Source organism: Lissotriton vulgaris, chromosome 7 (assembly GCF_964263255.1).
Source record: "Lissotriton vulgaris chromosome 7, aLisVul1.2, whole genome shotgun sequence".
Classification (NCBI taxonomy): domain Eukaryota; kingdom Metazoa; phylum Chordata; class Amphibia; order Caudata; family Salamandridae; genus Lissotriton; species Lissotriton vulgaris.
In genome coordinates this window covers 134,813,920-134,836,952 of record NC_141695.1, presented here as the reverse complement: position 1 = coordinate 134,836,952, position 23,033 = coordinate 134,813,920, and the positions used below count along the sequence as shown (strand labels likewise).

Sequence of the window (23,033 nt, the reverse complement as noted above, 5' to 3'; positions counted from 1 at the left end):
GCAGGGTAAAATTATCATTCCCACTCCAGAGAGTGCAACACTAGGGAAAGCTTGGATAGCGTAGGGGTAAAAATTACTATTTCCACTCCAGAGAGTGCAACAGTAGGGAAAGCGTTGGATAGCGTAGGGGTAAAAATTACTATTCCCATTCCAGAGAGTGAAACAGTAGGGAACACGTTGGATAGCGGAAGTGTAAAAATTACTATTCCCACTCCAGAGAGTCTAACAGTAGGGAAAGCGTTGGATAGCGTAGGGGTAAAAATTACTGTTTAAACTCCTGAGAGTGCAACAGTAGGGAAAGTAAATTCTTCATATATAAATAAAAATAAATTAAATATTAATACCAATTACTAATAATTAAAATTAATCAACACTTTTCTTTAATATAATAATTAATCAATTAAAAATACAAATAACAATTAATTATTAAAAAGTATAACCTATTAATACAAATTATTTACCAATTAACAATTAAAAAATAATTACAAATTTGAACAAAAAAACAATAAATAATTTAAAATATTTAATTAATTACTATTAAATTACTTTCCACACTATTCCCCTACAAACCCACAACCCGCAACATAAAATTAATTAATAAAATGAACATAATTATCAATTAATCAATGAATTAAAATAAATTACCAATTATATTTTAATTAATTATCAATTAATAATTAATTAACAAATAATTCAAAATAAATACCAATAAATAAATTAAAACATTTAAATAATTATAATTAAATTACTTCCCATCCTATTCCCCTATAAACACACATCCCGCTACAGAAAATAAATTAATAAAATTAACATAATTATCAATTAATCAATCAATTAAAATTAATTACCAATTATATTTTAATTAATTACCAATTAATAATGAATTAACAATAATTCAAAAGAAATACCAATAAATAAATTAACATATTTAATTAATTATAATTAAATTACTTCCCACCCTATTCCCCTATTAACCCACAACCCGCTACAGAATTATATTACGCAAAAATAAAATACAATAACATTAATTAATTTAAATAAATTAGAAAATAAATATAATTTTTTCACACATATAATAACATAAAAAATACTTTAAAAAACTAGATAATATAAAAAAATAATATTAACTTACTTACCTCAAATTTGATATTTTTGTTCTATATTCTGTCCATTCTATATTTTTGTTGTCTATATTCTGTCCATTCTATATTTTTGTTTTCTATATTCTGTACATTCTATATTTTTGTAGTCTATATTCTGTCCATTCGATATTGTGTCCATTCTATATTTTTAATTCGATATTAATGCTATTCTATTCAATATTTTTGTAGTCTATATTCTGTCCATTCGATATTGTGTCCATTCTATATTTTTAATTTGATATTAATGTAAATCGATATTTTGACTGTATACCGGTTCGGTGCAGGCTCTGAATCTGGGGACAGTGGTGTACAGCTGAACATCTGGAAGGCGGATGGATGCTGGTATACAGGTGAGTCAGTGGATCAGAGGATACCAGTTAAGGTGTAGGGTGCAGGGCATGGTCAAATGACATCATCAATGGGCTCTGTGGACAAATGGAGTGCAACACCTGCAATTTCTGGAATGGGCATTGTGAACAGTGAACATTTTTGTCCAGTTACAATTTGAGTAGAGGTATTGAGCACATACACAGACCAATAATGCCCTTCCAGTAAGTCTATCCATCTGTCTATCTATCTATCTATCTATCTATCTATCTATCTATCTATCTATCTATCTATCTATCTATCTATCTATCTATCTATCTATCTATCTATCTATCTATCTATCTATCTATCTATCTATATCTCTACATATGTGTGTGTTAAATAGTGGCAGGCACAACAGTGTACTTATAGTTAGTTCAGAGTTTCCATAGAAACAGTGATATTATTATTTTAATAATCCATCACAAAACTACCCCCAGAAATAAACATCATCCACCTTAGCTCCTTTCTCAAATGTTTTGCACCGATATGTGAAACGGGGACCAAGAAAATGGGGGGATCAAAAAACCTTTGTCGCAGCTACAGAAAATACAGCTGAATGGAATTATACCACATTTGAAAAAAAGTTAGAACTTTACTAAGAAAGTGTGCATTTATTTAATTTGTTGAGCTGTTTTTGAGAAAACATTGTTTTATTACAGACTTCTGAAATTCACGAGTTATAGTTTAAAGAGCTAACTATAACTTGCAACACTGTAACACACTACTACGCCGGGTCTGGAGGCTTAATGAAATATTGGGGCCTGTGTTTGACCTCATAATCATAGGTTCAAAACTCGGCCTGACCACTCAGACTTTCATCCCTTTGAGCTTGATGAAATAAGTACCATTGAGTTGGGTAACAATAAACATCTGTTATTGAGTGCCAAGATACCCTCATGTGTGAACGTGCGCTTTACAAATACACGTTATGTTACGTATGATCCCATGTATTGCATCACTCATGATATGCTAAATTACTTTACCTGGACTAACTATGAAAGGTGAATTTCAGTGGTTTTGTTAATTTAAAACGCTATGTTCTAACTGACTTTTTTACCAAACTATAACATTCCTTTAACCTTTGTTTTTTCAGTGAATTTGCAGAGTGGTTTTACATTTAATGCAAGATAATACTAAAATTCCTAGCCAGAACATCACTTTAACCTTTATTTTCTTCAGTGAATTTCTATGTTTTTTTAATGTAAAAGAAGATGTCCATTTCTGTGCACAGCATGGTGTTTGATGCAGGGCCTGCAACAAACCCATCGCAGGCACCAACAACCCTCTGCGCACAGTCAACTATGTCATATAACAAAATAAAGGTATCAGTTTAAGTAATGCAGACTTACTTGCTTTGTCAAAGGGTCAGAACACCAAAATATAACAAACAGGCATCTGCCCTTATCAAAAGGTCAGCTCATCAACATATATATAGCGAACCTATTGTCTTTGTCAAAAAGTCACAAATAACTATAATTAAATGTAAATGTCAAACATTCACACAATGCAATATTTAATAATAGTTGTCACAATATTTTCATTAAAGCTTTAAAAAAATGTAAGATTAACATGTTATTGAGTCTTTTTTAAACAGTTTTCAGGATACAAATTGCAGCTGTAAAAATCACAAGTGGACCCTGCACTCCAGCTAAAGAGCATCCAGCTCCAACCCGGAGTGTGTTAAAAAACATATGGCAAGCTCCCCTTATATTATAGATTCAATGACATAGGAGACTAACTGTGTTTGGTTTTATCTAAAGAACAGCAGTGTCTAGGGGGGATGGGGTCCCAGGGACACTGCTCCTATCCAGGCCCTGGGGAAAGTTTGATCCTAGGAGATAGGGTTCCAATGGCCTAAAAAAGACTTGGGGAGTGGGATACCTGCCCAAGAAAAATGTTGCACTGCCCCCCCTGTCCCCTCTACCAGGGCGCATGAAATATAAAAGGGAGAAGCACCCCATTTTTTTATGTTGTCCAGCGGATCCTCCACGAATCCGCAGTACTGCTAAAAAACAAACAAATTACAGTTTTTGGCCTGGGGCTCTGGAGCCTCCCACCAGGCCTCAGGGGGCAGAGTTTGGTTTTGAAAACAATGTATAATTTTTTTACAGTACAGGGGACTGTGTTCCTGGGTCGTAAAATGGCTGCCACCACGTATTTATTGTTGTGATATCAGCCAATCAGATCTTATTTTCAGATATCTTGGGGCTGCAAATCCTCCACAGTGTGATATACACATACATTTTGAACCATAATTTCTCACAAACTACTGCACCGATTTACACAAAATCACACAAAGCAAGCTTTCTTGACCAAGATCAAGTTTTCTGCCAAAATTAGTGTAGCTCAGTTGAGCTGTTTTGACTGTAGCTGTGTCAAATTGTCCTATGGAAAGTTGAATGGAAAACACAAAGTTCGACGGACCTTTTATTGGGAAAGTTTTGTGGAGATTCGTCAAATGATGGCAAGTTTTTTATCAGAAAAAAATACCATTCCTATGGAAACCTGATCCTAGCTATACCAACCCAGTTCCACCACTGGATATTATACATATAGTGGCAGCTCCAGTGCTAAGGCAGAGGAGCATTGCTCCACTGCGTGACAGCAGTGAAGTAAAGTAAAATAAAATGATAATAACAATGTTATCATTTCATTTGTTCCTTCCTGCTACAGCAGTGTGGGGTGGGGCTGCTCTGCTCACAGAGCAGGCTCTGGGGAGGAGTGATGGGCACAATGAAGTGTGCATGACGCTTTGGCTGGCTGTCTCAGGCCTACCAAACACTCACGCTCACTTAGCATGTTCTCCACCCAACATGCCCAAGCCTCCAGTTCTCGTCTGAGTGCCAAATGTTGTCCCTCAGACCAATCAAATGTTGCATTGCAGCATTGTGATCAGCTCTAGGGAGTTTGGCTGCTTTCTTGTTGGCCGAGGAGGAGCATTGAGACGGAAGAAGAGCAGTTAGGAGGTAAAACTGTTTTTCTTTTTTTACTCCCCTTACACCTTCACCCCCACCCCGCCACCCCAGATCCATGCCGGCCTCCACTGTACATATATATTTTAAAGTAACTTTATAGTTAGGTGAATAGGTCAATGACAACATTAATGTATTTCTGTAAAAAAAATCACCAGTTATAGTTGGCAGAGCTGACTATAAATTGCGCCTGCACCATGAGCTGCGTATGAACTCACATAATACATCACTTATGACATGTTCTATGATGTAATAATTTATGACCTCGCTGATGACATCTCAAATGACATCATTGATGACAACACTGATGATATCTCAGATTACATCATCCAAGCTTCTTTGGTACACATTACTCTTTAAACTAGTATGGAATTAGAGGATTGAAAGAAGGTACAAAATACCTCAAAAAACAGATAGAACTCCTATAGGTGTAGAAAGCATTTGTTCTGTGACCCTATAACATACACTTCACAGGAAGCCAAGTTCAGATTAGCAATCAACCCCGGTTAGGTGGGAAACTCTCATTGTACACAATGTTCAATATGTGTACAACATATTTTTAGTTCAAAACTTTAATGTTATCACTGACATATTCACCTAACTATAACATTACTTTAACCTTTGTTTTTTCAGTGGATTTCTAAGGTTCTTTTTTTAAACAAAAGCAGATCTTTTTAATCACACTTAACTATAATGTTACTTAAATGGTAGGTTTTTAAGTGAATGTCTAGGGTTTTTTCAACCTAAATTATTACTTTATTACCATACATAAAGCCAACCCCCCTGTGGCCAGGCCCTGCGACAAACCCCCCAAAAGCAGCCAACCCAACACTGCGCACAGCTTTCAGCCACACACAATAGAAGATTTCCAACAGTGGCCAGGCCCTGTGGCCAACCCATCTGGAGGAAGCTGACCCTTCTGCAGGCAGCACACCTATTCATTGCACTTGGTATGGGGTTCACCACAGGATATTGAAAGCCACCCAGTCATCCAACTGCAGGTCGTGCATGGTATTTCACTGTGCCCAGTGGTCTTTGATCACAGGGCTTGGTCTGCTGCTAGTAAGCATGGGCGGAAAATCCGTTCCGCTCGCGTATTTCGCAGATTTTTGGTAAATTCGCTATCCACGAGATTCGCGAATTTCCCGCAAAATCCGCGAACGGAAATCCGCGAACGGGGATTGGGTCAAAAGTTCAAGCTGACTTTTGTAACTCTTTTAGAATAGCGCCAGCAAGCTGCCAGAGCCATTCTAAAATAGTTACAAAAGTCAGCTTTAACAGGAAGCTCTAATAGATAAAGTAAAGCAGGTGCTGCTCAAATTCAGTTACACAATCATTAATCACCCCCAAACTTGGGGTGACTAATGATTGTGAAACTTAATTTGACCTTCAACTGGAGCACCTGCTTTACTTTATGTAAATGTCATGGTACTTCTAGAGTGCATTGTCACCAGACGTCACCTTGCACTGTCGCCTATACGGCTTCTTGGCGATGATACTCATACCGCTGTGGAACCCCTCCTGGCTTTCCCTGTGAAGTGTCCACACCTGGGCACCCCCAGGGTGAAGCGAGGCATCCTTAGCGCTGTTGAGGCCGGTGTGGAGGCTAAGCAAGCTATTGCCCAGAGTTGCAGCGTGGGGCCCGTGATTAGAATAGGCACCGAGGCGAGAATTAACAGGTCCGAGGAAATTGAGCCCGAGAACCCACTGAGGCGGGAATCGAGCCCTGGTCCCTGGCCAGAGCTCTGCATCAGGGTCTGCAGCTCTAACCATTGAGCCACACTCCCCCTCTATTAGTGCTTCCTGTTGAAGCTATTTCTAGCTATTTTAGAATGGCTCTGGCAGTGGGGCTGAGGGTAGAAGGGCACAAAAGTGGGACAGAGGGCAGAAGGGGACAAAAAATGAGTGGGGCAGAGGGCAGAAGGGCACAGAAACAAGTGGTACAGAGGGCAGATTGGCATAAAAAACAAGAGGGTGGCAGTGATTAAGCAGGCAAAAAAACCCCGCAAAATAGCAAAGCACCTCGCGAACACCCGCGAACACGCAAAGCGCCTCGCGAACACCCGCGAACACGCAAAAATAAAAAAATCCGCAAATTCGCGCACATTCACAAATTTTGCGGATTGCCAATTTGCAAATTCGCAAATTGCCAATTCGTAAAATTCGCCCATGCTTAGCTGCTAGGCCCTGTGGCCAAATTCCCAGCAGGCTACAAACACCATTCAATGCACAACCTTTGCCATATGCAGCATAAGGTTGGCCTTCAGGATCCACAGACCCCATCCCCTTGGGCCAAAAAATAATCATAAAGGGGATGGGGCTGTGTGGCCCCCCTTCTTGAGCCTTATTAGACACTGGGAGCCCCATCCCCCAAAACCTTATGCATTTAAAATGTTAAATGTGGAGGGGACACATGTCCACCGACCCCATGCCACATTAGGTCCTGGGGACCCCATCCCCCAGGGTCTCATGCTTATTTAAGGGGAGAGGGTGTCACATAGCCATCCTCTCTGAGCCTTTAAAAGGCCCTGGGGACTCCATCACCCAGGACCACTAAACGAGTTAAAGGGGAAGCGGGTCATGTGACTCCCCTCCCCAAGTCACATTCTGGCCCCTAGCGACCCTCACTATACTTTAAGGAGAGGGAGGGGTGAGGCCCTCGTCCCAAAGCATTAACAGGCCTTGGGAACCTCATTTCCCAGGGCTGCTGTTTAACTTAAATGGGATGGTGCCCTCCATGAGATGTTTTCAGCCTCAGGTCTCTATGACTCTAGACTTAATGAAAATCACTTTCTTAACATAACTTTTTGGGCACTGAGTCCTACACAATGTCTAATTGAGGATTGGACTATCGATGAGGAGTCAATGATGGCACTGAGCCAATGAAGGAACTATTACAACATAGACATTACATCCAAACTATTTGGTAAATGATGCACTATGTGTCGGCATAACCAATACACAGGTTAGATGGAATTTTTCCATGCGTAAAACCGACTTTCATAAATGCCCTTGAAAGACTGCCCTATCCCCTCTTATACTTTTGAAAACAAGTTTAAATAGTGAAGAATATAATGTTTAACTTGGTAAATGTATTTAAATGCAATGCTTTAAAAACGTTTTGATTTCCAAATGTTTATGTTAAACTACATCTCCCAGGATGCTTCATTACACGCTGATGGGTAGTAAATGTATATAAGGTAAAAATAGAAAATGGACAAGTGGCAACACTGTGATCAAGACCTGCGCTCGAAATGCGTAGGTGAATGGGGCTTCTTGAGTCTCTTGAATAAAACCCAACTTTAGCAATTGGACGAGTGCAGACATTATTTTCTATTTGGTGAAGGATTATTTGTGGGGACACGTTCATCCCTGCTGTCTGGCACCGACCGTCAAAAGTGTGCACCTTCTTAGGAACGAATTGGTGGCTAATATATATATATATATATATATATATATATATATATATATAGGATCGTGGCACCTTTGGCACTATGCTTATGAAAAAATAAAAAAACTCTGCTACACCTACCACTGAAACTTGGAGTCCAATTGTTCTCCTGGAGAGCGCTGTCTTGTGCTATGTGCTGCGGGAGCGTTAGTGCATAGGTATATATATATATATATTTTTATTTTTATTTTATCACAATATTCATTACTTACACCTCCTGGATGAGGAATAACTGTATCTATGTTGGTGTGTGTGTTTGTGTACAGTTAGGGTTATGAATTATTAACCTATGTTAAAGCACTACCTAAAACCCGACATTTTTAGGTTGGAGGCAAAGGGGGAGATCCTTCTTGGGTGGAATGAAACTCAGGTAAATACGCTCATAGATAAGGGTACAATAGATTCCCATGTTTCCTGAATCCAGTGCTAATCGACGTTTTATAAAATGATTTACAAAATAAACCTTTATGTTACACTCCCTTTGTACTGGTTTTGTTATGGCAGCCAAAAATACTCATTGACATATTATTTCTCTTTATTATAGGAAGTACAAAATTAACCATGTTTGCACGATCCTGTGGGCTTTCCAGGTCATGCAATAAGACCTTGAGTACGAGCAATCTATACATGACATCAAGAACCAGCACGGCGTGCTGCATCAAGGATAACTGCACCCCTGAAACACCCCAGTGTATGTACAACTATTCCTTATATAATATATATGCAGATACACCGAGTGTAATATGCTGTTCATGACCAATCTTCAATATGGGGAGAGGCCATGACTCATGAGAAGTGAAGTGTCTCCCCTTTCTGAACAATGGTGATAAAAAACATATTATACGCTGAGCATCTGCATAGATACTTTATTTATTGCAATATTTTCACATGTATTTGTTTTGACAAGCAATATTCAACAAATCCAGGATACAAGTTGTTACATTTCTGCATTAAGGTAAAACCTCACTCAGGAGGGTTTTTGACTATACAGAAATCTGTAAAAGTAATTGTTACATACAATCTCTGAGGCAGTAAGCAGTGATTTCTCCTTTTCAATTTTGCTGTACTGTGGTAATAAACTCGAGTCTGACCTTCTCAATCATGTAATAAATATAAATACATGTTTATTAGTATCATTGATCCAAATAACATATTATCGGTTATATTTATTTTCACTACCATGGTATAAATAAAGTGAGTGGAACAAATGTAGAAAATTGTACTAACTGCTGTGCCTATACGTTCCCTGGAGGATTCCCATCAGCAAGAGGCTGAGTCATGTAAGGGAGAAAAAGTGTGGAAAATATGCCTGAATTAAAAAAAAAACCATATATTGCATGTGTCTAGAATATGACTTTAAAATAGTTGAATACACATCAAACAATATTATCTTTTCATCTGCACTGGTGGGACATCCCATGAAATACCCTGTTTTGGATCCAATCTACCTACTGTTGCCACAGACCATGGCATTGCCCAAACGTGGAAGTCCATTGCCACCTTAATGGCTAGTAGTGAGTGCTACAGAAATCTTGATACTCAGTGCCCAATTCAGAAAGGTAAATTTGCTATTTTGTGTAGACTTACTTTTTTGGGGATTCCCAAACAAACAAGTTAACAGTAACTTTAATACTGTAAAGACTCCGCAGTCGAGGTGGAGAACAGCACACATACAAATATAGGTCTGTCCTATCTTTCAAGTTACTCCACACAAAAGAAGATGTTATTAGCTGCCACTTTAGAAGGCATTAAAAGTGGATAAGATATCTACCTGATGAGTGTATACATTTTTATAAGAGACACTGAAGACGTATGTGTGAGCAACCCCCATTCATTTTTTATGGCTGCAATTGTATGATAGACTTCTTTGTGCTTCAGTTGGCCAGCAAGCAGATTGCCATTTTGCCTCTTCTATACACTCTTTGCTTTGAGTGAAATTAGGCCTTTTCTGCTAGTGAAGTGTATAATTCATTGAGAAAATGTATTTTGCAAGCACTCATGTGTTGTGTGTGTATCTTACTTGAGTTGTGATAAGTGTTTACTGCAGTTCTTGAGCTAAATGGTTAGTGAGCATTTGTTCTTTCATAACTGCAGAATCTTGCCTCAGCTCCCCACTTATACTTGCCTATCATGCTTCCTAAATGATATGAGGTGCAGTCACTAAGGGCCCCATTCACAAAAGTAATCTGAGACAAAATCCTTTACGACTTTCGGTATTCACAGACGGCATTTAGGAGTACTAAAGTAAAGATTTTGTCTCAGTCAATCTTAAGTTTTGGTCTTAATTTAAACTTAAGCCAAACTTAAGTTTAACTGAGACAAAATCCTAACTTTACGACCAGACCATTCACACTGAGGAAGAGGAATATGAGGGTATTGTGGTCTACATAAAAGAACTTCAGGTGGAGTCAGTGTAATAAGATTGGTATGCAAAGTGCATTGACAAAAGTAAATACAAAACATCTAGTGAACTAGATGGGAATGGTGTATACTGTGAACTATCCTGGCACCAAGAGAAACAAACTATGCATAGTGTTGTTAAAATAAAGAAATAAGGGAAAAGAAAACCCTGGCCAAATAGCAAAGAACCTTTAAAACCAATATATGTAATTAACTATGCATTAGGATATCCCTTCCCTTGTCCAAAGACTTACCTTTGTGCAATATGTTCAGTTCATTGGAGGGAGCCTTAAGTGTTGAGCAGGTACCTTCTGTTCCTGGGTGGTATGGCAGTACGGTGCTCCACTTAAGGAAGTGGGTAACCCTCCAGTGCAGCAAGGTATGTTCATGCTTAGATATAATGTACTAGTTCTTGAATAAATTGGAGCATGAAAGCCATGATATTGTCCATTTCTATCTTGCCTGCAGGTGTCAATTGGGCCTGTCCCCAGTCTGTTGCGGTAGTTAAAAATTGCTCAATGCTTGCCAGTCTGTTCTCGCTCAAAGTTAAGTGTCAGTTGAAGGCCATGAGGCCCAACCTTATAAAGTCTATGCCCATTGATTGTTTAGAGGTGTCAGAGGTTAAAAGCATCAGTTCTTAAAGTCTGGTATTTCCTACTGTGTCCTGATCCATCGTTTCTAACTGTTCCAGGATTTTTTGCGAATTCCCTACAACTTTGTTTTGCTCAGTCTATCTGTGTGGACATTTTAATCTGATTAAGCTAGTTCCCAAGTCAGCGAGCTTGCAGGCCTTCTCCCGCCATCTGCACCCAGGGACCTCAAGGAGAAAAAGCATGACTTTTCACGCTAACACAGACGCGAGTCCTATCTGCTCAACATTTTTTCCGGGACATTGAAATAGTCCATCATCTGCATCAAGAGGAATGGCATTAGCGGGCTTTCATGTAAAGGGCACGTAGAACAGGAGTGAGTATGATGAGAAAGGATGCATCTCTTATGTGTTTGCTGGGACACACAAGAAGAATCAGAGAACATTCATAAACCCAAGATTGGTAGGGCAGTATATAAAAGACAGATCCGTTTACAGATTTCAGGTCTCAAATTGACTGCTTGATTTAGATCTCGGTGGATGGGTCACTCCGTCATAGCAGAGACCGATATCCCCTCTGCTGAAGCATAAATCCCATTATATCCTATGGGATTTCTAAATCGGCAGACGGGTTATCAGTCTCTGTCCACTGAGACCATAACTGGGCCGAAAGTGTCTCAAGTACTGTGAAAAGATAACCCCACCCAAACATATCAAAAACTTTCTGTATATCCAAAAACACCATGGAGGAATTGTTGTCCCAATCCTTGTCTTTATGTATTACAAAATCTAGAGCAACTTCTTATGTTTGATAGAGGAGTTCTGTTCATGCCCCATGCCTTATGGTGTGTTCCTGACAGTAAAATGTAATGAGTTGTTCGAGCACATATGCAATTTTCTCCTTCAACCCCTATATGATGCCCTCTGGCAAACATCCCTTCAAGTCCTGGATTTCTCCTTCTAGATAGCTTAGCATGCCCATGAGTGTTTTCCACATTGTACCGCTGCATGCTCTCTTCAGCACAAATTGAATTCCAGCCACTATCTCCTGTCACCAATTTCAAATCTATCTCTTTTGTCCCTTGATGTAATTGCTAGTGGCCTTGCTAGAAAACTTTCATTAAAGTGAAATAGAATTACTAATTGGATATTTTGAGTGTACTCCCAAGCATAATCAGCAAAAGGGAGTGACTTTAACTGAACAAGAAGCATTCAAAGACATTCACTCACATCACCACAAAGATATCTAGTTGAATATATGAAGTTGCAAAGCAAACAATTACAACTCCTGCTTTTACAATGCGTTTTTTACATCACAGGATTTTACCACGTATACCATTACAACGCATTTTTAAAGACTACCATTACTACTCATTCAATTACAATGCATACCATTACAACGCACACCATTACAAACATAATACTTTTAGGGCAACAGTAGGGTAAGAGTTGGATAGTGTAGGGGTAAAAATTACTATTCCCATTCCAGTGAGTGCTACAGTAGAGAAAGTGTTGGATAGTGTAGGACTAAAACTCACTATCCCCACTCCAGATGGTGCAACAGTAGGGCGAGTGTTGGATAGTGTGGGGTAAACATTACTATTCGCACTCCAGTGAGTACAACAGTAAGGTAAGTTGGAGAGTGTAGGGGTGAAAATTACTATTCCCACACCAGTGAGTGCAACAGTAGGGAAAGTGTTGAATAGTGTAGGGGTAAAAATTACTATTCCCATCTACCCCAAAACCCACACCCACCCTAAAAGTAAAAAAATCCCTAATACTTACCTTGTAATGCATTGTAATGGTATACGTTGTAATGGCGTATGTTGTAGTGAAATGCATTGTAAAGGCATTTAATGTAAAGGCTGTTGCGTTGTAACAGCTGCATTGTAAAAGCAGTGCGATATAATGACTGCGTTGTAATGGATGTTTCCCATATAGTTAGGCAGTACGTGAAACAGTTGAGAGTATTTAAAGATGCTATATGTGTTTGATTTTGTGCATTCCAGATACCAAGCACATTAAAATACTTACAAACGACTGTTCATGATCTGCAATCCACGTTTATAAAGGGATACACATTTGGCCCGGGTGGAAGTAATGTGGATCTGTAGCAATGTCAATTACTTTGAATTTACAGCGATGACCGCTGAGCTGGTGGTCATCTCTAAATTGGATGGACAATAGGCCATCATGATAGCAGAGGCAATTTTATCTGCCACAATGAGTGATAGAGTACTGTTGAGTACATTTTAAGACATAAAATGACACCACAACAATACAAATTCTGACAATTAGAATATAATGTATGAGTTCTTAAAGTTTAATTTCAAAACTGCCTAAAAGCACAAAGCGCCAGGACCTGGTTTACCTTGGTGAAAGTGTACCTTCTGTCTTGGAAATTTTAGGGGGGAAAGTGGTAGTTGACAAGCCATTGGTGGGTAAGCTGGATCCGATGAAGGTCTTGGAGACGAGAGGTTGCTGTAGAGAGACATTCCAGCATGAAGGTGGCAAAGCTTCAAGCAGGTGAAGTCTGAAGTCTGTGCCCAGAGAAACATTAACAGGTTGCTGTCTGGTGTTGGTCTTAATAAAGCCCTCTACGTTTGGACTTAAAAACATTTTTGGAAGTCAGATCTCCTTCCGTTGAATCAGACCGGCGATTCAACATTGACTACTGTCTTGCTCCCCCACTGGTTGGAGTTCGGACAGGTGGAGAACACTCCAACACCAGTCAAGGGTCCAGAACCTGGGAAACGTCATTTAGGTGCTGTTATTACTCACTTCAGCACAGATCAGCTTCAGAGTAGAGAGCATTTCCAGTTACAAATGCCCAGCCGGGCAGTTGCAAGCAGAGGTCACACAGAGGTCAGCATATTGACACTTCTGGGGTTCTTTGTTCAAGGCAAGCAGGTCCAGTCTCCGTTCAGGATTCAGAAGGCAGGGAGTCCTTCCCCTGATCTTCACAGGTGTAGGAGTGCTGTGTGGACAAGGGGGTACTGGAAATGCCCTATTTCTGCACAGTGCCAGCCTGTGGGTGAGTGAACCTCCTGCCCCTTGCTATTCAATGGGTTAAATGTTCCCAGGGGTGACCCTGCCAACATTTGCAGTACTTCCTGTTTTTTTTTACTGTAGACTGTGCCAGTGTCCCACCTCTACCAAAGTCCAACATGGCAGAGCTGTTTCCCCCTGGTCAAAGCTCACTGTGCCCACCCAGAGGTGTGGCTATTGAAATTATAGAATGTTCTGCTTTGGTCCCTTTAAACTTGATCTGGGCCAGCTCTCCTCACCCTCTGGGGTTGGGCTAGAAAGACAAAGGAAGGCAAGCCTAGGTGTGAGCTACATCTGCCAGTAGTGAGGTAGGCACCCTTTGAATCTCAGAAAGGGGCTAGGCCCAGCCATCCAGGTCATTCTGCTGAAATAGCAAAAACACCTCTCCACACCCAAGCCTTTTTTCCCACTGTCTGGGAGTAATCCACAGCTCACTACCAGGGAGTCATTTATGAGTCAGTTGACACTGGACACAGGCAAAAATATGGCAATTTTCGGAAAGTGTAATTTTTAAAATAGGAATATAACTTTTGGCTTTACTATTAAATTGAATTTTAATTTACTATTAAAATGGGCCCTTCAATCAATTTTCTAGCTGTACACAAACCAAAATTAAGCATAATAATTTGACATATTGTAATCAATTGCTTTTCTATCTGAGATCCATCCTTGCTACATTGAACAACAAATTTGGGGTTAACAGTTTATATGTGTGTGTGCTCTCTTAAACAGAGCAACGGAAGCTGAATCCAATTTAAAACAGGTCAGACCTTCAACACTCATGTAAAGGTCTCTAAAACTCTCTTACATGTCCTGCCATTTGGGAATGCCTATATGGAAAATTCAATGATTAAAATAGAGGGTATGCTCAAACAACATCATATTTAGCTTAACAAATGGGGAGTCTCTCTCCTACATTGGGATTGTTTGCATGTATAGTGAGGCGTATCAAACAGAACTCAGGAAAAGCCAATAAAAAGATAAAGACATTTAATCAAATGTTTAAAAACCAAAAGTAAATATTCCTGCTGGACACCAAAATGGGACTCAGTGAATAGTGTACATGATAGAAAATCACAAACGTGCCTCAGTAAATTAGTTGTGTCACTCCGAACAGCAGGGCTTCGCACAGAGAATCCACACAGTTCCACTCTCTAAAATAAGCTTATAGATACACTTTAAGTAACAGTTCCTTGTTAGCACAGACCCATGCATGGCAGAATGGAGGTTTTTATGTTTGTTCAAACCTATTGAAGCTCTCCTGGATGTGGCCAGGCAGCCCTTGGACCTTCAGAGGCATTGACAGGATGAACAATGATCCTGCTGTCCCTATAAAGACCCTGCTTCAGGCACCGATTTAGAAACATAAAGTACAATCTAATAAATTATTTGAGACAAAAAAAACAAAAATCCAATCAGTAAAACTTGATATATGTAATTTTGAAGATTTAAAGATTGAAGTGACAATGGTAGCACAAAGTGCCAACTGTGGTTATCTGATGACACTGGATTGGGACAAAGTCACAAGCACAAGCTGACCATGATGGAGCTCAGGTCAGGTAAAGGGACAAAGTTAGGCCAGGTGAACAAGAGTGCATTCAATCCTGGTTGTAGCATGTTGCAAGGTCCAGTGTTGAGGATGTTCTAGCACAAATGAGGCAATGCGAGGTGCAGCAGCAGATGAGGGGTGCAGCAGTCATGTGAGGTCCTATGTTGTTGGAGATACCATTGATGAAGGCCATGCGATGCTAAGTCCTGCATTAAATATGCATCACTTAACAGCAGGCTACCAAGAAGCTGCAGGGCTTGCGATGCAGAGTCCTGTGTCATCGTAGAAGATGCCATCAATGAGAGACTTATGCTCTGAAGGCCTGAATTTGGAATGTGTTGTGCACCGGCCGTTCTGAGGGAGCTGTGGCTGCAATGCAAAATCTTACATTGGGGTTGCTTCGCACAGTGTCTTGGATGCCGAGTTTTGTGTACTTTTTGCGATCAATGTATGATGCTACGTCCGTTCTTTTAGGACAACTGCTGGGCTGACAGAGCACCTTCAATCCACTTCCATAGGTCCAGGAATGGGGTGGCACCACATGCCCACATGGGGAACAGGACTCACAGCATCCTGAGTCCAGGTGCTGCGTTCAAAATGGTTAAAGCCTGTTCTGTCCCTTAGCCCTCTGATCAGGAGGCTATCCAACTCATCCTTAGAGTTACTCTGGTGGTCATGGGTTCAAGGATGCAGCCCCAGTCTTTCCCTTGGGCAGCAAAGTGGAAGTCCTTCATTCGGAGTAGCACAGCAGTCCTTCTGAGACTTCTACAGGTCCAGAGGTGTACTAAAGGGCTGGGTGCAAGGGACTAATATTTATACTTGGTTCCAGCTCTGAAGTAGGCAAAGGTTCTGGAGGGTCCCACAACCAGAGGTATATGCAATTTTCTGCTTCGCTGGCTTGGTCCAAGCTAGTCTGGGCTCACATTAGACTAGTGTCAACCCCTTTGTGAGTGAGCTCAAGTAGATCCTTTGTGATGTAATAGGTGACGGCTCTTCCCCCTCAACAAGTCAGTGAGGGGCCATCCTGCCAACAAATATGGCCATTTGTTACACTGTCTGGGAGCAATACACAAATACCGATTCCCAGCTCCAGCTAGTCAGGTGACCCAGGATACAGGCTAGTAGACACCAAATAGTTAGAACAAGAAAATGGCAACTTTCTAAAAATGGCATTTTCAGAATTGTGATTTAAAATCTGCTTTTTGTATTAAAAAGGAACCTTAATTAAAATTCATAAGACGTCAAACTCGACCTGCCTACCTACTCCCAAATAAAGATTTTCACTTATTAAATGTAATAAGGTAACTCGATGTTATCCTATTGGGAAGATAGGTCTCATAACAGTGAAAATGGATTTAGGAGTTTTTCCCTACAAGGACATGTAACAAGCAAAAGTACATGTCCATTTTTTAAATACACAGCTCCCTGCCCTCTAGGCTGTGTAGGACCTAAGGGCTGTGTAGGGTCTACCTTAGGGGTATTAAAAAGAAAGACTTAGGCCTGGTCAGAATAGCAGCATAAAACGGCACAAAAAAGCTGCAGTGGTAGGCCTGAGACAAGCTTAAAGGGCAACATAAATGAGTGGCACAATCTGTCCATGTTAGACCTGTCATATCTTAACTTGATTACCCCTGACTTTTTGCCTCTACCTTCTTTGCTTTTAGATGCTTTGGGTACTTTGCCACTGCTGATTAGTGTCAAGGTACAAGTGTTCCCTGTGTAAAGTGTAATGGTAATTGGCTAGCCATGATTGGTATGTTTGCCTTACTAGTAAAGTCCCTAGTGATGAGCACTGTGTGTGCCAGGGCCAGTAATGCAAAGGTGCGCAGAGAAGAAACTCAGGCCTGAAGTGTAGGGCCTGCAAGCAGTTAGCTAAGTTAGCATGATGTCCTGACAAGTACAACCACTTGTTAGGCCTTACTTTCCCTTTTGCGTACATCGTGGTAATCCCTGTGGTAGGTCCCGGGTATCCCCTGGGCAGGGTGCAGTGTAAGTAATAGGCAGGACATAAACTGAGGTGTGTGTTATGTCCTGACAGTGAAAAACACTCCATTTTGTTTTTCACTGGTGAAAGGCTATCCTGCCCACAGGACAGAATGGGGGAGGTTCTGTATGGTGTTTATTAGCCTTGTTTCCAATAAGTTTAAAATGGAGAGGATGAGTTTAGTATGTATGAACTCACAGTGTCATAACACATCTTTCTATGAAGGTGGTTTTGTCACTGTGTGTTCAGAAACCACTCTTTTAGAAAGTGGCTGGGTTTTGTGCTTTAAGCATTTCTGTGTGTATCTGCTGAATTTGGATGACTGTCTGGATCAGAGAGGTGAGAGGAGCTGGGGGAGATCTTGACCCAAGAAGGTGTTGAGATGACACCAGGCTGACCTGCATCTGGCGAGCAGGCGGAGGAAAAGCCCCGGGAGGTGAAGAGGCCTGGGTTGCGGCTATAAAACAATTGACCCATCTTCTGATGAGTGATTAAAGATCCAGACCCCCAGTATCAAAGGGAGAAAGGTGACACTGGGAGGGAGACACTGGGAGTGATCTTGCACACACAAAGTAATGGCACATGAGCAGAAAGAAAAGGCTGGTGGGGTCAATATAGAAAGTAAAACGTTGTTAGAGAAAGTAAAGGTGTCTTGCAGCAAATATGCAGACCTTTGAACATAATGCATTAATTTATTTATTTATTTATTTAGAATTTTGTAGAGCGCACAGCTACCTCCGACGGAGGTGTCCCGCCGCTGAAGACCTTATCTCTGAAGAGTCAGGGGAGTGTGAGAGGGGGCATTTAGGATTACATTTGGGAGAAAAACCCGGTTTTCAGTTTTTTTCGGAATAGGTATTCTGATGTCAGAAATCTTAACTCTGTAGGCAGTTGGTTCCAGAGTTTGGATGTAGCAACTGCAAGAGCCCTTCCCCCCCGTGCGTGCAAGACGATAACGGAGGCATACCATGAGGCGTAGGTGGTTGGATCTGAGGTTTCGTAGGGCTTGTGAAAACCTAATTCTGCGACGTAGGTATGTGGGGCCTCGATCATTGAGAGCTCTGAAAGCCAGAGTTAAGGCTTTAAATTGGATGCGCAGTCTGATTGGGAGCCAGTGGAGTTTGATCAAGTGGGGTGAGATGGGATGGCGGTAAGGGATATTGCATACCAGCCTGGCAGCTGTGTTTTGGACTCTCTGAAGTTGGTTGATGATGTAGGTAAGAGCACCTACATACAAGCTGTTAGCGTAGTCCAGGTGGGTGGTGATAAGGGCATATACTACTGTTTTCCGAGAGTCCAAAGGTAGAAAGGGGATGATTTTTTTTAGCATTCGTAGCTTCCCAAAACAGGCTGATGTTACTTTGTTGACTTGGGTTTTGCAGGAGAGGGAGGTGTTGAATTGGAAACCTAGGTTTCGGGCGGCTTGGACTGGTTCAGGAGGAGGGTTGAGTTGGGACGGCCACCAGAAATTGGAGGGTAAGGGAGATTTCTCATTGAAGAATAGGACTTCTGTCTTGTCTGTGTTGAGTTTTAATTATTCGCGGACATCCAGGAGGCGATGTTCAGCATGCAGTGGCGAAAGTTATCGAATGATTTTTCAGAGTGCTCTTTGAAAGAGAACACCAGTTGGGTGTCGTCAGCGTAGAAAGTTACTTTGATGCCCCATGACTCCACCACTTTTGTTAGAGGTATGAGGTATACATTGAAGAGGAGCGGGCTAAGGGCGGAGCCCTGTGGGACGCCCCAAATCAGTGATTTTTTGGAGGAAAGAAAGGGTCCCAGCATTACTTGTTGGGTTCTGTTTGTGAGAAAAGATTTTACCCATGAGAGGGGGGGCCCACTGATGCCTATCTCATGTAGCGAGTCAGTAGTATGTCATGAGAGATGGTATCACATGCCGCGGATAGGTCGAGGAGGACCAGCATGGCCTCCTCTCCCCTATCCGTGCTTTCTCGGATCGACTCGGATACCTCGAGAAGTGCAGACTCCGTACTGTAGTCCGGTCTGAAACCCGATTGGGTATCAAGGAACAAAGCGTTTGATTCTAGGTAATGTGATAGCTGTGTTTGAACAGCTTTCTCAAGTACTTTGGCGGGTTTGGGTAAGAGTGAGATCGGCCGGTAGTTGTTTAGGCAGGAAGGATCCAAGCCTGGTTTTTTTTGGATAGGGATTAGTAATGCATATTTCCAGGCGGGAGGCATGACACCAGTGATTAAAGAGGAGTTCCAGATTTCGAGAAGGGGGTTGATGATTAGGGGGGCGATTTCATTCATGATTAATGCCGGGGCTGGGTCCAGGGGAGAGCATGATTTACATTCCATGAAAAACTTCAGGGCAAGATCCTTAGTTAGAGGTTGGAATGCTGTGAATGCATACTTGCAGTTAATGGTGGGGCCTTCAGTAATGTTGGAGCCATTCTGAAGGATAGTTGCTGCAATATTGGCTATTTTTTCTTCAAAGTAATTAGCAAGGTTTTCACTCAAGGCTTGGGACATAGGAATAGGGATGGACAGTGCACTAGGATGAGTGAAGTCTTTTACTATGTTAAAGATGGCCTTGGTCGAGTTTTTTGCCTCGGCAATAGTATCTGAGAAGTAGGTACCCATGGAGTGGCGTTTGAGTTTGCGAAACTCTTTAAGGCTTTGACGATAAAGGGCCTTGGCTTCCGGGTCATAGTGCTGTCTCCAGAGTCGTTCCAACTTTTTGCATTTGCTTGTGAATGCCCTGAGTTCTTGAGTGAACCATGGGGCAGAAGGGTTTTGTCTGCGGGAGGTAAGGGTTTGTAAAGGGGTAATTTTCTCTATAGCGGACATGAGGTCGTTGTCAAATATACATGCTGCTGCATCGAGATCGTCTGGAAGGGGGTTTAGATGGTTATGGTATATTTGCTCTATGGTAGCTAATGAGAGCTTGTGCCATTTATTGCCTTGTGTTCTAATGGCGAACTCCTGTTTGATAGTTTGGGCCAAGGGGACCTCGAAAGATATTAAGTAATGATCAGACCAAGTTAGGGGTAAGGGGGGGAGGGTTTTAAAGTTTCTCGCTGTTCAAGAAAATTAGGTCGAGGGTGTGTCCTGCGGTATGAGTGGGGCCTATGACTTTTTGTGACATATTTAAGTTTTGCATGGATTCCAGGAGCTGCGAGGCGCGGTTGCAGTTGCTTGCGTCCACATGGTGGTTGAAGTCACCCAGTACCATGAAGTGGGGGTGTTTAAGAGAAAGATCTGCTGTGACTGCCAGTAGTTCTGAAATGGCAGCTTGAGGGGTGTTCGGGGGTTATAAACCAAGATCCCTGAGGAGATGGCGGTGGTGGAGTCTGTGATTGAGAAGTAGAGAGTTTCTATAGGCTTGATGTTAGGGATTTTCCTAGAGGTAATTTTTAGGTGATTTTTTAGGATCACAGCAATTCCTCCACCCGTCTTGGGGCCTTCACGGCTTAATCCAGTGAAGCTGTAGCCAGTGGGTACAGCTAGTTCAATGTCTGGGTTGGAAGAGTCTTTAATCCAGGTTTCCGTTAAGAATAATGCATCCCAGGATGTAGAAGATAGTAGGAGCCAGATGTCATTGGCGTGACAGGGTAGAGAGCGGCAGTTCGCTAAACCCATGAAGTAGGTTTTAGTCGGAGGGGGCTTATAGGAGGCGGGTTTGCGGGGGGAAGTCCAGTCGGGGCATAGGGAGAAAGGGCAATTTAGGCATTTGTGCAGGTAAGGGCTGGGTAGGGGGGTGGTTACAGGGGGTGGGAGATGAGCAGGATGTCTTACCTATGTCTAGGAGCTGTGATCTGGTCCAGGTTAGTCTCTGAGCGGTAGGCGGACTAACATTATAACTGGCCCTAGGCCCGGAGCAGGCATTTAATCAATTAAAAATTAATGTTTTGAAAACCAATATAGTTTCTTTATGTTATTAGAATTGGAGGAGTGCATGTAACTTTGAGTAATAATTGTGCTTTGTCATAGCTGCTCCTGTGGAGAAACAAATGGAGGAGTTGGAATGTGTCCCCTCAGAGTTTCCATCCAGTCCTTTATTGAGTGGAGAGACATCCACATAGCACATGGAGAAAAGTCTAGTTGGGGGAAAGCGTTTGGCTAGTGGAGCCGCATAGGATCAGAATAGGTTAGAGCTCAGTGAAGAGCCCTGAGCAACTCCACAAGCATGTATAACTGCAGGGATTCAGAGAAGAGAGGCTACTCTGACCAAAGAGAAAATAAATGATCCATCCTAAAACCCACCTCTGAGGCCTGCTCAATTTTAATCCATTTACATCTGTTCAAATGGCATTCATGCAACCTCATAGATCTGGTCTTCAACTGGCCAAATGTCCTTATCTTCTGTGACTAGGAGAGGGGACAGGATGCCTACCACTCTCTCCTTGTAGTTACTCCCTTGGGTTTCAAAGGTGCTAGAGAGAGCAAATAATTGCAGTATGCCCTGCAGTACTAACTGAGACAACCACTCAAGTGTCCAATACCAATTGTCTAGACATTTATGTGGCGAATAGCACTAGAAAATACTAGAGAAAAATATAAGTGAAGAAAACAAGCAACTATATTCGCTGGACAAAAGAGCTTTTTGTTCTACTCATTCCCAGAAGGAGATTTGATTTTCTCTCTGTATATTTGGCCTGGTGGCTTGTCACATAGTCCTAGGTAGGCGATGAAGTGGCAAAGGAGTTTGCATGCCTTGCCTCCAGATATCATACAGAAAGAAGTCAAAGTGGAAGGGCTGCTTGTTGGATTCTTGTGGATGGAGAAGGCTGGGCCCAACCCAAAGATATTTGTGGTGAATATATAGATATGAGGATGGTTGTAACAATTATACAATGTGTTTTTAAAGGACAACTGGTTTGCGTCTTGTAGCGAAGAGAAATACTAAAGGCATAAAATGCAGCAGTGGAAAATGAGGTACAGTTATATCTCCAAAATTCAACTCAGAACTGATAGTTCTGCAGACACTGGATGAACTGTTGCAAATACTTTTTGGCTGGCCCTTCTTTAGAGAGTGAGGTGGTGTCCTAGACCGGGTGAATGACAATTCAATCAGTGTTTCCTCCAAAAGTACTCATAGGTAGGACAACCTGATAGTCATTTAGAAGCATCATAAAGATGCAGTGTAGCATCACTCAAACACAAGATGATTGTGGTAGTAGCACGTTATCAGCTTGCAGGCTTACATGAATGCTGGCCAAATCACATCATGCCTATGGTCGTACATCAGCCACCTGGCAGCCACCTAAAGAGATACCTTTCTTTCTATATATTCAGTGAAATGACTATAGGCCCTTGGCAGAGAGCTCTTTTATTTAATCCTCTCCAAAGAGAGGCTTAAGGGGCAACTAATCCCCATGGAGGTCAGCATGGACCATTGGTTGCCAAGCTCCCCAAAGGAACGCCTCTACCCAAGTGACTATGATGGTGATCTCAGGGTGGACATTTCACAAGAGTATGCATTCAGGGCTAGGACAAAGCCCTTCCCATTACAAAATGTGAAAGTGGTACCACTACTGATTTGGGATGATGGTACAACAAGACC

General features: G+C 41.5%; 1 protein-coding gene across 5 annotated transcripts in view; it reads left to right on the top strand.

Moving 5' to 3' along the window:
- The window catches only part of LOC147701006 (phospholipase A2 inhibitor and Ly6/PLAUR domain-containing protein-like), a 268,517-nt gene that overhangs the window by 232,552 nt on the left and 12,932 nt on the right, over positions 1–23,033 (top strand). For all 5 annotated transcript variants that reach the window (XM_086929829.1, XM_086929828.1, XM_086929827.1 and 2 more), the window contains exon 3: positions 8,479–8,625. In XM_086929829.1, coding sequence (XP_086785955.1) covers positions 8,479–8,625 — 147 coding nt within the window. The remainder of the gene's footprint in view (positions 1–8,478; positions 8,626–23,033) is intronic.